Source organism: Leishmania donovani, chromosome 28 (assembly GCF_000227135.1).
Source record: "Leishmania donovani BPK282A1 complete genome, chromosome 28".
NCBI lineage: Eukaryota > Euglenozoa > Kinetoplastea > Trypanosomatida > Trypanosomatidae > Leishmania > Leishmania donovani.
The window spans coordinates 392,574-404,276 of NC_018255.1; the positions used below are offsets into that span (position 1 = coordinate 392,574).

At 60.0% G+C, this 11,703-nt stretch overlaps 2 protein-coding genes across 2 annotated transcripts; both read left to right on the forward strand.

Moving 5' to 3' along the window:
• Positions 1 to 2,889: 2,889 nt before the first annotated feature.
• On the forward strand, positions 2,890 to 4,107 carry LDBPK_281150 (hypothetical protein, conserved; the record flags this gene model as incomplete). The annotated part of the gene is made up of 1 exon (XM_003862166.1): positions 2,890 to 4,107. The coding sequence occupies one exon, from the start codon at positions 2,890 to 2,892 to the stop codon at positions 4,105 to 4,107; it is 1,218 nt and encodes a 405-aa protein (XP_003862214.1).
• Positions 4,108 to 6,450: 2,343 nt separating this feature from the next.
• LDBPK_281160 (hypothetical protein, conserved) lies at positions 6,451 to 11,010 on the forward strand (the record flags this gene model as incomplete). Its single annotated transcript, XM_003862167.1, has 1 exon — positions 6,451 to 11,010. One exon carries the CDS (start codon positions 6,451 to 6,453, stop codon positions 11,008 to 11,010), a length of 4,560 nt encoding a protein of 1,519 aa, XP_003862215.1.
• Positions 11,011 to 11,703: the final 693 nt, after the last annotated feature.

The window sequence follows — 11,703 nt, forward strand, 5'->3', positions numbered from 1 at the left end:
TGCACCGTGGCCCAGCGAAAGCCAAGAGCACGCCATCGGCTTGTTTACGTCGATCCTGTCTCCCTTTACGCTCTTCATGCTGCACACCACCCTCCTCAATTCTGCGCGGGCACGCAGAGGGGCTTACCCTGACTCGTCCACCGTGGACTTGGATGGGATCGCCCTTCTCGGTACCTTGGTGCCTAGGTGCGCCGCGAGCTGCGCACGCTGGGGCGCGCAACTCCTGCGTCATACCGCGGGCTCGCATTTTGGACTTTGACACCGCCTTCTGCGATCGCGGCAACTGCGACATGATGTGCTCCACAGACGCTTCTCTCAGGGGATGAGGTGCAGACGCGCGCGCCACCGCGCTTGTTGGGAGCATCGAGGCGCCAGCGTCGCATCCCCTTCCACCACTTGTCAAGCACCCGCAGGTTTATAAAACAAGTGGCGCTTCCATAGCAACACAGGGCCTCCGCTCTCCCCCGGTACGCGCACGCTGAAGGGAAGTGTAAGAACGATCGTAGGAGGAGCGACGCTAGCTTAGAGGGCTCATGCGCGCCTCTCTCTGTCGGGGCGTGGCGAGGGCGCCGTGTCGGCGGTGAACCAGTGAGGGCCCTGCAACGAAATAGGAATGCGACATCGTGGTCCACCGAAGAAGCGTGCGCTAGCACCGCGAGTGATGCTCCCGGCGTGAAACTGCCCCCCCCCCTCCCTCCCCCAACAGGCACCCCTTCCTCTGCCTGCTCACTCCATCTTTCGGAGCCCATAAAGCGCGTAAACGTGTGCTGTTTGCTTTCGCGGGACCGGTGCCGTTAGCGCCACCAGCGCTTTCTCAGGGGCCCTCTCCTTTCCTTCACTGGCCGTGGGGAAACGAAGCTATGCTGCGGATATCCGAGCTATCAAGACCGGGAGAGCGTCAGGCTGTTATGCTGATCATTGGAAAAAGAAGAGCACGGCCAGAAGTGGCTTGCGGCGCTTCCCGTTGGCTCTCCCTAGGTGGCGTCCGCGAGGCAGATCACGTCTTTGTCACCATTGCCGCAAGGCGGCGTACGGACCTTCGTACTTCTACCGCGGCAGCTGGACGCGAGTTTCGCATCCACATCGTGCAGCGCATGAAAAATCTTGTGGGCCGAGACACGGGAAGGGGCGATCGCCAAAACTGGCCGCGGCTGAGCAAGGGAGAGAGAGGTACGGCGGTGCCCTCCTGCCGGGCAGGGACGGCTTCGCCGAGGTGAGAGGTGCCGTGCTCCGCAAATGCAGCGCGAAAGGGACACGAACGGGAAAGGCACGCTGGCGCGGTGCCATCATCGGCTTCGGAGCGCCGAGCAACGTCATTGCAGCGCTGTCCTTTCCGCTTGGTCGACAGAAAAGGCCTCACCAAGGGAATATTGGTGTGGCTCCAAACCTGGTGGCAGCAAGAAACGCAAAAAGTGAAACGAAAGAAATCTCTCATCCGCGTACGTGACTCGTGCTTCGCGGAGGCGTGAGAAGGTTGGCGGAAAGACTTGCGTGCGAGCCCGCATACATAGCACTCTTCTTTGGCTACACGCCTCCCTTTTCATGCCTCCTGCCGTTTTCTCCGCTCGAGGCTCTTGCTCTCCGTCTCGTGCGCAACGGCGCGCGCGACCCTTCGTGCGTGACGGTTTGCCTTGCGTGTGTCGTATGCATGAGCTACCTCACTCGGGCCTCCCTGTCTCCTTTTTTCTCGGAACGCACGCGCACACGCTCGAAAGAGGAACGAAGCAACGCTGCAAGGGACAGATTCCGCGGTGTGGTCACATGTTGCTCTACGAGCACGGCCCCAGCACACGCTGACGCAGCAGTGCCTTACTTCGCTGCCGTCCCTGCCCGACTCGCTTGCCCGTTTTCCAGTGCGGCGTGCCAAGGTCTTCCTTGGCGTAGCCGGCTAACCTCCGAAGAGGGCCTCTCCGCACACCCACCGGGTTGCACGTGCCTGCTTTGTTTGTTTCCTGGCATGTCGTGCACTTGTCCTCTGCTCGTTTGCACCACTCTCTCTCTCTGAAGACCAGCTTGCTGTGTTGCTGTTGAGGGCGGGTCACGGAGCAGGGAAAATTAGGGATTACAAGGGATGCGTACATGACGCTCAAGTCGCATCGTCAGGCAGGATTGGGGGAGAGGTTTGGCGTAGGAATGCACATACATATATGCTTTCATGTGCCGTATTCCGCGCTTGATGGGTGGTTGAGGTCATTTTTTCCCTCATTCCGAGTACCTCTCCCTGCCGAAGAAACGAAGTCGTGTGTTATTGAACACGCCGCTTTTCTTTCCTTGAGCGTGTCTGCTGTGCTGTTGCTCATGAGTCCCTTTCCTCGTCGCTCGTTACGGCACTACTGTGCTCTCCGCTCCAGCGCGCGTGCGCGCATGCGTCTGCTTCACTATGAGGAGAAGCGAGAAGCGTTGTGGACAAGTGTACGGGGCCGGAAAAAAAAAACAAAGGTCTCCTTGAGGGGGAAAGGGGAAGAGGTCAGCGTGTATTTTTCGCGCAAAACGACGAGGGACTACCTTGCTGTTTTAGCCATACCGTGGCCCAAGCCACTCCGGTGGTAGCGAACCCGTGTGCGAGTCGCGGTGGGCACACTTGCGGTGATGTGTCGCTGTGCCCATGCTGACGGTGCGGCCTTTTGGAGTGCCACGCGTCTCTCACGCATGCAGTCGTCTCCACCTCCCGCCTCTGCTGTCTCTGCTCTCCCGTCCTTTCGTCTCCCGGTTCCCGACTTGCGTCCGTCTTGCATCCCATCCCACCCTCTCTCAATGTCTCACTGCGCTGGCTGGGCGAAGTTTGATCTGATACTGCTTCTCCACATACGGGCATAAATACACACACACACACACACACAGAGCCGCACCGACTTCCTCTTTCACCTTTTTCTTTGTGAAGTCTCAACAATGTTCTTTGCAGGAGGCACCTTTGGGGTAGAGAGTGAGGCCCGCGACGCCAATAAACGCCCCTCGGGTCGCCGTCACCAAGCGCGCGACATGGCCGAGCTGCAGGCCACAGTCAATGCCGGCCAGGGCGTGCCGCCGGCGCCGGCGGAGGGGACTCTTTGCGCAGCCGCGCAAAGGCAGATGGCAACTGGACCGTCGTTTCTCGACCGCATGTACGAGCACAACTCGGCTGTCGTGGAATCGGCCCACCCGACGCGCCGCCGCGGATCGGCACCGGCGGACCACCTGAACATCTTCTCATGGCACGACACGGCCCCTGCATCTCGCACGCCCCACCAGGGCCGCCAGGTGGCAGCTGGCGGATCTCGCGCAACCCAACCCGTGAACACCACAGCACCAGTGCCTACTGCCGAGGACAGGCGGGCGGAGGAAGCGAGGAAATTCGAGACGAACAGCGCGAGCGCATTCCTGCGCTTTGCCGATGCCCCGAAGGCTCAGCTCCGAGCTGAGGCTGGAAACCGCGGCGCGCGCACCGGTGCTGTTTCCGGGAAGCCCGCATCATCTCTGCCGCCCTGCAGCGACATGATGGGGAGTCTGACGCGCGAGCAACCGCCCCAACCGCGCGGGCGGCGTGGGCAGGCGGCCACACCCACCGGCAACCAATCCAGTGTGCCGGAGGAGTCAGGTGTAGCCGGCTTCCCCGGGATGGGCCAGCGCAGCATCCCTCGCCGCCTGCCACATCTCACGCGCAAGCCAGCGCAGTCGAATGTCTTTCCATCACCCACTGCGAATTCCATGCAGCAGGGAGACCTCGGTCAAAGGGAAAATGCTGGTGGTACACGAGCACCGAAACCGGCGCCGAAGTCCAAGTGCAGCCCGCCCTATTACATAGACGATGACGACTACGAGAACCACCGCCCCACGAGCGCCTGCGAGACGGAGGCGTACAACCAGCAGCCGTGCCAGCAAGAGATCAGGATGTGCGACGAAAATGAATATGATGGCCACGATCAAGCACGTGCAGGTGACTTCGACGCGGATGCGCAGCGCCGTGCTCAAGGGGCACCCAACCCGGAGTGGCTGTACGATTCTACGGTTGGCGGTGACGCTGGCAGACTTCCTGCGAAGTCACCTTCGGAGCAGCGACGTCAGTACCAATTCGATGCAGAGAAGCAGCAGTTCTACGAGGCGGATGTGCCGCCCCAACTTCAAACTTAGTAAAACTGAAGATACGCGAGCGTGAGGTTGGTGCTGGAGGGAGGGAGGAGGCGGGTGAGGAATGAGAACAAAGGATTCCAAGCTAGTAGTATTCGTTTGTAGGCACGTAAAGAGAGAGCGCCGCGTTTTGCCTTGCACGCCACCATCCCTCCTCCTCGGCTTGCATTCCTGCGTGACGGGACCCGAGACCCTTTCCGTCTTACCTTCGGATACGCGTGCGTAGTGCTTTGTTGCCTCCGACGCCATTCGGTTTGATTGTGCGTGTTTGCTTGCTTGCTTGTTTTTTGCGCTTTCCCTCCCTCATGTATGTACACACACACAAACACACACCTTCTTGGCCCGCACCCCTTCTTCATTAAAGGCTTCCTCCCGATAGAAGACGACAAACAAACACACATACACACACATATATGTAGAGATAGAGAGATACATCTGTACCTATGTCTCCATCATAACAATGGATATACAGACACTTTTGCTGTATGTATGTGTGAGTTTATATATATATATGTTTTCTTGTTGTGTATGTGTGTGTACTGGTCGTCAGGGCACCGCCTGCCTCTCTCTTTTTCTCATTGCCCCCACCACCCTCCCCACGACCATCACTCTCTTTTCCCCTTCTCTCTTCTATTCCTTTGCCATCTATGTATGTGTGTGTCTCTCGCCATGAGCTGGTTTTTCTTTCTTCGTTGTTTGTATGCCGTTCATTTGTGTCTGAATCCCCCCAAGCAGGCAAGCAAAAAGAAAATGGCGTCGATACAGGCGATGGAGGTGTCACTACCACTGCTGCTGGTCCCGCGAGTCCTGTGCTGTCTCGCTGTCTCCGCTTCGCGTCTCTCCTGCATCGCCGTGTGTCTGCCTGTGTGTATGTGTGCTGTGACACTTTTCTCTCGCCCCCACCCGCCCTCCTCCCATGTTGTGCGTTCCATCTTACATCCATTCAGAGGATGTAACGTGATATCGCCAGTGGTGGTGGTCTTTGTATCTTCCTCTCTGCAAGTCACCGTTGCTTGCTTGCTCGCATCCGTGCACCTGTTCTTGTGGTATATATATATATATATATGTCCTTGGTGCCGCCTCGACCTCGATTTTTGATTTTTGTGCCACTTTGTGGTCGCTGCAGGCGTGTTCGCTCCAGTACGATTGGTTGCCTCCTCCTCGTTTTTGTTTTTGTTTTCGTTAGTTTTATGTGTTGTCGTTGTGTCTCATCGAACGTGTTTTCGTGTTCATTCAGTTCGCGCTTCCCAACCTCATCGTACATACATACACCTACATATAGATACGCTTGCATGCGCTGAAGGTTAGCGCACACGGCACCGCGAATGAACAGCAACCAGAAGACAAGAAGCATAGGTAAGCTAACATACGCTTTCAAAGGATGGAAACGAGACGCACCAACAAGTAAGCCCAAAAGAAAAAACAAGCAGACGATGTCCCATTAGCTGCTTTCTGTTGAAGATGCAGAGATCACGTGCCGCCGCAGGAGGGCGAGAGGGAAAGCGTCGCCGTCACTCCCTGCGCAGGTACCCGCGCACGAGCGCGTACATACCAGCTTTCATCTGCGTTATACTATACACTACTGTGTCCTTCCTTTTTCTCCCCTCGCTGCTGGTGTGTGTGTGTGGGAGGGGTGGGGGAGTTGAGAATGCGCACGTACCTGACGTGATTTCAAGCCTTTCCTTTTTCGCCTTTGCTGCTCTCCTTTCTTCGCGTGTATCACCGTAATGCGTGCTGTGTGTCTGTATGTCATGGATGCGTGCTTGCTTGATGTTGTGCACGTGGTTATACTCTCCGTGTAGCACGCCAAGCGGAGAATTTTTTTTTTTGTTTTGGTGTTCGAGCATCGTCGATCGCTTCCTTTCCGGCACGTATACACCGCTTTCGTAATCTGCGTGCGTGCTGCCCGCAGCGCGTGAGGTAGGTGCAGGCAGGACATCAGAAAAGACGTGCTTTGCTACTGCGAAGAGCGCCACACCCACTCTCGAGACGAGGTTGGTGGGGAGCAGGCGAAGAAGAGGTGAATCACCTTTATCAACCATACAAACATATACGCGAAGCCACCCTTGCTGTTGCTTTTTTTTTCAAGGGAACGCAGAGGCACAACTGTCTCGCTTACACGCCGTCCCCCTTCCCCCGTTTCTTTGTTCTCTCACATACATACAGCACAGAGCATAGAGCCCGACGTATAGAGGGGCAATCACCCTCCTCCTCGTCGAACAAACTCTCGCACAAGAGAAAGACGGCGGCACATCCAATGGAATGAGGAAGTTGACATATGCCGCATCCGTCGTCCTACCGCCACACGGCGGTGGCGAAGGAGGCGGTCACAGCACACCTGCGTGGATGCGCAGCCTGCTCTCCGTCCGCTTTTCCACGCGGCGGCCAATCCGCAATCGGCCATCGTCGTGCTCTTTGAGGGTTTTCACACTTCCAAGGTGCGTGTGCGGGTCTGTTTTTCTGCAACGCCGGCGCGTCGCTTCGCGGGCGACGCCAAGTGACGCGAAGGCTTCCGCAGAAAAGCGTAGCCTCTGGGAGGAGTCGTTCGAAGAGGCGCTGTACAAGGACTTTGCACATCCGTCTTCGGTTAGTTCAGCTGGCACCGTCGATGCTGCATCGTCCAGCGAGGTGGCGGACAGAAACCTCGTTGTCCGTGCCGCGCCCCGTATCGAGGACATCACGCCAGCTTCCGGTGCGGTGGCCATAGAGGCGCCTGGGGATCGTGCTAGCGCAAGTCTCACAGGCCCCGAAACTCTCTCGGTGAAGACTGGTGCAAAGCCGACCCCTGTGGCGCAACCCCCACGTGCAAATCCTGGCCGAAGCAGCGACATCAGGAATCCACCCCTGTTGCCGTCCGTCTCAGGGTGTGATGAGGAAAGGCGCACGCATCTCACCGCCGAGGTAGCGTTTGAGCAGGCGCTCTACGGTGGCATCGTCTCTATGGGCGATGGAGACGGAGGCGCCACGGGCAGCCGCAGCACGCCGGGCCCTGGCTCCACCTCGAATACGCCAATCGCGCGACCGACTGGAGAGGCAACGGGAGCGAGCAAAGAATGTCGTGAAGGCGGCGCCGCCGTTGCAACCGGCGCCGCCGCGCCTGTACCTCCGAATCCATCTCCCCGGATACCGGGCCACTTACTGCGGGGAGGCGGAGGGGCGCCTTTCAAGAGCGCCGCTCCGCCTCAGCAGGCTGCCAGGAGCAACGAGGACAAGACTCAGACCGCGTCGGCAATGACAACGACAACACCACGGGTGACCTTTGCGTCTGCGGAGGCCGCCTTTGAACGCGCGCTCTACGGTGATGCCATGATGGAGCCGCTGAGCGGGAAGGCGGATGCTCTGGTGTCCAGTGATGCGAGCATGCCTGTGGCAGATGGAGATGGCAGCGCGTCTCCTGGAGCGCCTCCGCTGCCACCGGCTCCGTCTGCGTCACCCGACACCCTTGACTCCACGCGACGGTACCGCGATGGTGGCGCTGCTGGCGCACTTGTGCGCAGCGCGGATGATGCCGCACCAGATGGGGCGATTGAAGGGACACCAGCATCAGGCATGAGCGAGGCCGCCACGGAGAGCACCCCACAGGGCCGTGAGGAGGTTCGTCAGCTTGTCGACAACGCGGCAGACACAGAGGTATCTGACGCAGCCGAGGCCAAGGGTACCGAGAGCGTCTCCGTCGAGGAGGCCATTCCTCCCCCTACCGTCTCCATGCGGTGCGCTTTCGACCTAGACCGTCTAGATGCCCCGGCGGATCAGTTTGCACTGCTCGATGCTCTGTTTCACGTCGCAGACCACCACACAGCCGTCGTCACGCACATCGACCCTGCAGATCGGGTGAGGCGATGCATGCCGCTGCTGGACCGCATCAGCAAGCGGGAGCTCTTTTTCGCGAGTGGCTGGATCTTGGACTTGGAGCGGGCCGAGGGCACCAACGCTGCGCCTCCCCGCACAGAGAGCGCAGCTGGCTTCTCAGGATCGGCGGTGCCGTTGCCGTTCACGCACCGAGAGGTGATCGGACGCAGCAAGGTACTGCGCACCCTCGTGTTCCGTCTGCTGCACACGCAACACCACTGGTGGGACCAGGTCCAGGAGGTTGTATTGCTTGCGGTGAAGAAGGCGGCGGGACTTCAGACAAGCTGCACAGGGGTGCTAGGCGCCGAAGCCACCATCGAGGACATTCCTATGACGCCCTCCGACGAAGGCGTTGAGGACGCAACGGAGTCAGTTGTCGTGCCTGCCAGCGGCGCGGCTGTTGTGGAGTGCCCGATGCGACACACAACCGCGGCGGATGTGCAGGCAGCCATGACGCGCATCTTCGGCACCGATCCCCAGCAGGTGCACTTCTTCAGCGCTGCCCTGTGTGAAGCGCTCGCCACGTTCGGCGACACCGGCGGCGCCATCGACGGCTGCGCGGATGGCGCGTTTTCCGCCTTCGAGGGGCCGGTGGCGGCGTGGAACGCTTTTGTTCTCACGCAGCGCCATCGCACAACTGGGGTCTGCGGGCCGCACACGCGGCCATTCAGCTTCGGCGAAGGACGACCCACAATTAACATTTCAGATCTTGCGCCGCTGCAGTACTGCGATGGGGCCGCCTCCTGGAGCGACGCGCCATCTCCCGAGCCGCTCCCGTGTGCCACCGCTGCGCGGCACAGCGCAGACGTTCGCGTGGCGGAGGATGGCAGTTGGGTCGACGAGGCCCACGTGGGGCGGCAGCCTAAACTTTGCACGCCCTCGGCGGGCGCTGCAGCTGCCGACGCCATCACCACGTCGTGGGATACAATGAGTGAGGAGGAGCAGAACACATTCCTCTTCGGGGCTAAAAGCGCGCAGCTCTCCCTGCGAGTTCGCGAGTCGGGTGGTGTTTACGCCGTGTTCGGACAGAACAACATGCCGTTTGAGATGGAGAGCATGCTCGCGGAGGCCGAAGTGGCGGTTCAGCAGCGCGAGGCGCTGGGGAAGGAAGAGACGGAGGCCGACGCAGCGGACGGGGGTAGCAGCCACGCGCCGGCAGAGGCATCGCCGCTCGAGGTGATGCGCGATCAGGAGGCAGCGCACGTACGTGCGTACGATGTAGACCGGGTGGTTCTCGAACTCATGAACAGCGAGGGAGCGACCGTCACCACGCTGCCTAGCGACCGCTCGACCTTCCTATCGAGTCTGGCAGCCGCGTCCAACGAGAGAAGCGGAAGCGCCTCCCGACAACAGCGTGCCCGCGGACGCATCGGTACGACCGCGTCCGCCTCCACGATGCCGTTTCAATGGCATCTGCGGAATAACGAGGACGTGCAACTTGCCGCACTCTGGCAGCGTTTCGTTCGAGCATCAACAGGCGACCTCATAGGCAACCTTGTCTACGTGCGCCGCCACGCCAGCTCTCTCGTGCACGACGCCGTGGTCGATATCGCCGTGCAGAAGGCCTTCTGGCTGCTTTTCTTCGCGCGCGACGAGGTGCGCGCCGTCACCCATCCAAAGCGCACGTACGATACACTCTGGAACTTGCACCATCAGCTGGTGGCACTCTTCACATTACCCCGCGGTGGCGGGTCAACGTCCTCGCCGACGCTGCGGCGGGTCACTCAAGGCCGCGAGGCTGCACAGGCGGCGCGCCCGGCCTTTGAGGATCTCTCGCTGCAAAGCCAGGTGAGCTACGCATGTTTTGGCTGCGCGCACGTGCCACCGCGGCCGAGTCTCCTGGTTACGGAGACCGCAGGAGTAGCCGCCAAGCCCCACATCTACTCTAGCGTCAGCATGCCCTTTGCATCGCCCACCGACCTGTATGCTGCCCTCGCCGAGTCCTACAACGGGCATGGCGTTGGGCAACTAGAAACAGGAGCGGCGTCTTCAGCGTCCGACGACGGCACACAGACCTCGGGCAGAGAGAAGGCAAATTTTGCGACCCTCTCGGCTCTCCAGCAGCTTTCCATCGAGTTCTGCTTCCCTCGCAACCGCGCGGAGAGAGCCGAAGCGGCGCTGCTCCTGCCTGCGCGTGGGGGCCCCACAGTCGCGGCGGCAGTCACGACCACCGCGCTTGAAACTGCAGACACGGAGAGGGATCCGCGGAGCGAGCGAGGCGAGTTTCCTTCCGATGCCGGATCGCACCCCGCATCCGAAGGAGAACCACTGGATGCTGAAGAACGTACGCAGCCGGGTGTCAATGTGAAGGAACGAGCAGCAAGTGCCAGCAAGGTTAGGGTCCACGGCGGCGCAGCCGCCGAATACGCGTGGATTCGGCAGGTACACAGCGCACTCGAGGGCAGTGTGTACGAGTGTCTCCGCTCTCTCCGGGCAGCCGGCGCGCTCGCGGCACCGCTCCCTTCCCGAGAGCGCCGCGGCGACAGCATTGGTGTGGCGTTGGCGACCTTCTCCGACGAGCAGCGGCGCAAGGTGTGGCGCGCCGTGCAGGACATCACAGCCGCAATGATCGAGGGAGACGCGGCGGAGTCCTCGGTAGGTGCATCGTCGTTAGCGAGGGAGGCACGGGCGCCTACCGAGGCGGAAGGCAAGCAGCATCGCATACCCTCTTCCGACGCTGCAATGGCGGATGCGCTCGCGTCTCCGCGGCAAGGGGGTTGGGAGGCTATGAAATTTGCAAGCTCGCGGCAAGCGCCAACCGTTTCAAAGGGGCGCAACAAGCGCCACCGGGTCAGTGACATGCTGATGGCAAGCGGAGTGCCTCTTAGGCGCCAGCGCGGTAGGAAGCCGCGTGCTGTGAGTTTCGACGCCATCAAGAGTGCATCGGAGGAGCGAGAAGCTACTGCTCCCGAGCAGACAAGGCGCGTGAGCAAGCCCTCAATTCAACGGGGCACAGGCCGCCGAGGCCGTAAAGGTGGAGCGGCAAGACGGGAGTGCGGCGTGACCAACGAGGAGGTGGCCCGCGTCATGGCCTTGTTTCGCGAAGGCGCAACGTAGCCCACCTGCATCTGCGTCTCCGAGCGCTGTGTTGCAGGACAACCTCACCGACTGGCGCGCCTCGTGCGTGCTAGGTCACTGTCCTAGCCACATGTGTGCTTGTGCTTGCTGATGGCCATGTTGCCCCGCTTTCTCACTGCCCATGCATTAACTCGACAACGCGCGCACGCACATCCGACGTCCACACAAGCATTTACATGTGTGAGTGAAGGAAAGGAACGAGAGTATCGATGGCCAAAAGAGAAAATCAGAGAGAGAGAGCAACAAAAGCAGCATGCGTGCTGCCTGAAAGAGGAGCACACGTGTGCGCAAGCGCTCTGCTGCAGTGGGCGTGGGGAGGGGGAACTTATCATAGCAGTGGTAGTACTACTGATGGAAACCTATCCGTGTCTCCTCATAGCCGGTATGCTGCTGTGCTTCATTCCACTCTATCTCTGCCCTCGCTCTTCTCTCACTTGGAGTGCGCTCGATGCTCTGCGTCCCACCACTCTCCTCTCCCTTCTCCCATGCTGGCCAGCCACGCCACAGCGCGCAGGCACACGCGATTTCACTGCATCCTTTGCTGTTTTTGTTTTTGACTTGGGTGATGGGGTGCGGGTGCGACGAGATTCGCACACCGGCTTGAAAGGAAATCGTTAATCCTGACACAGATCAACAATCGCACCTTCACACACACACACAGACACAACGCAC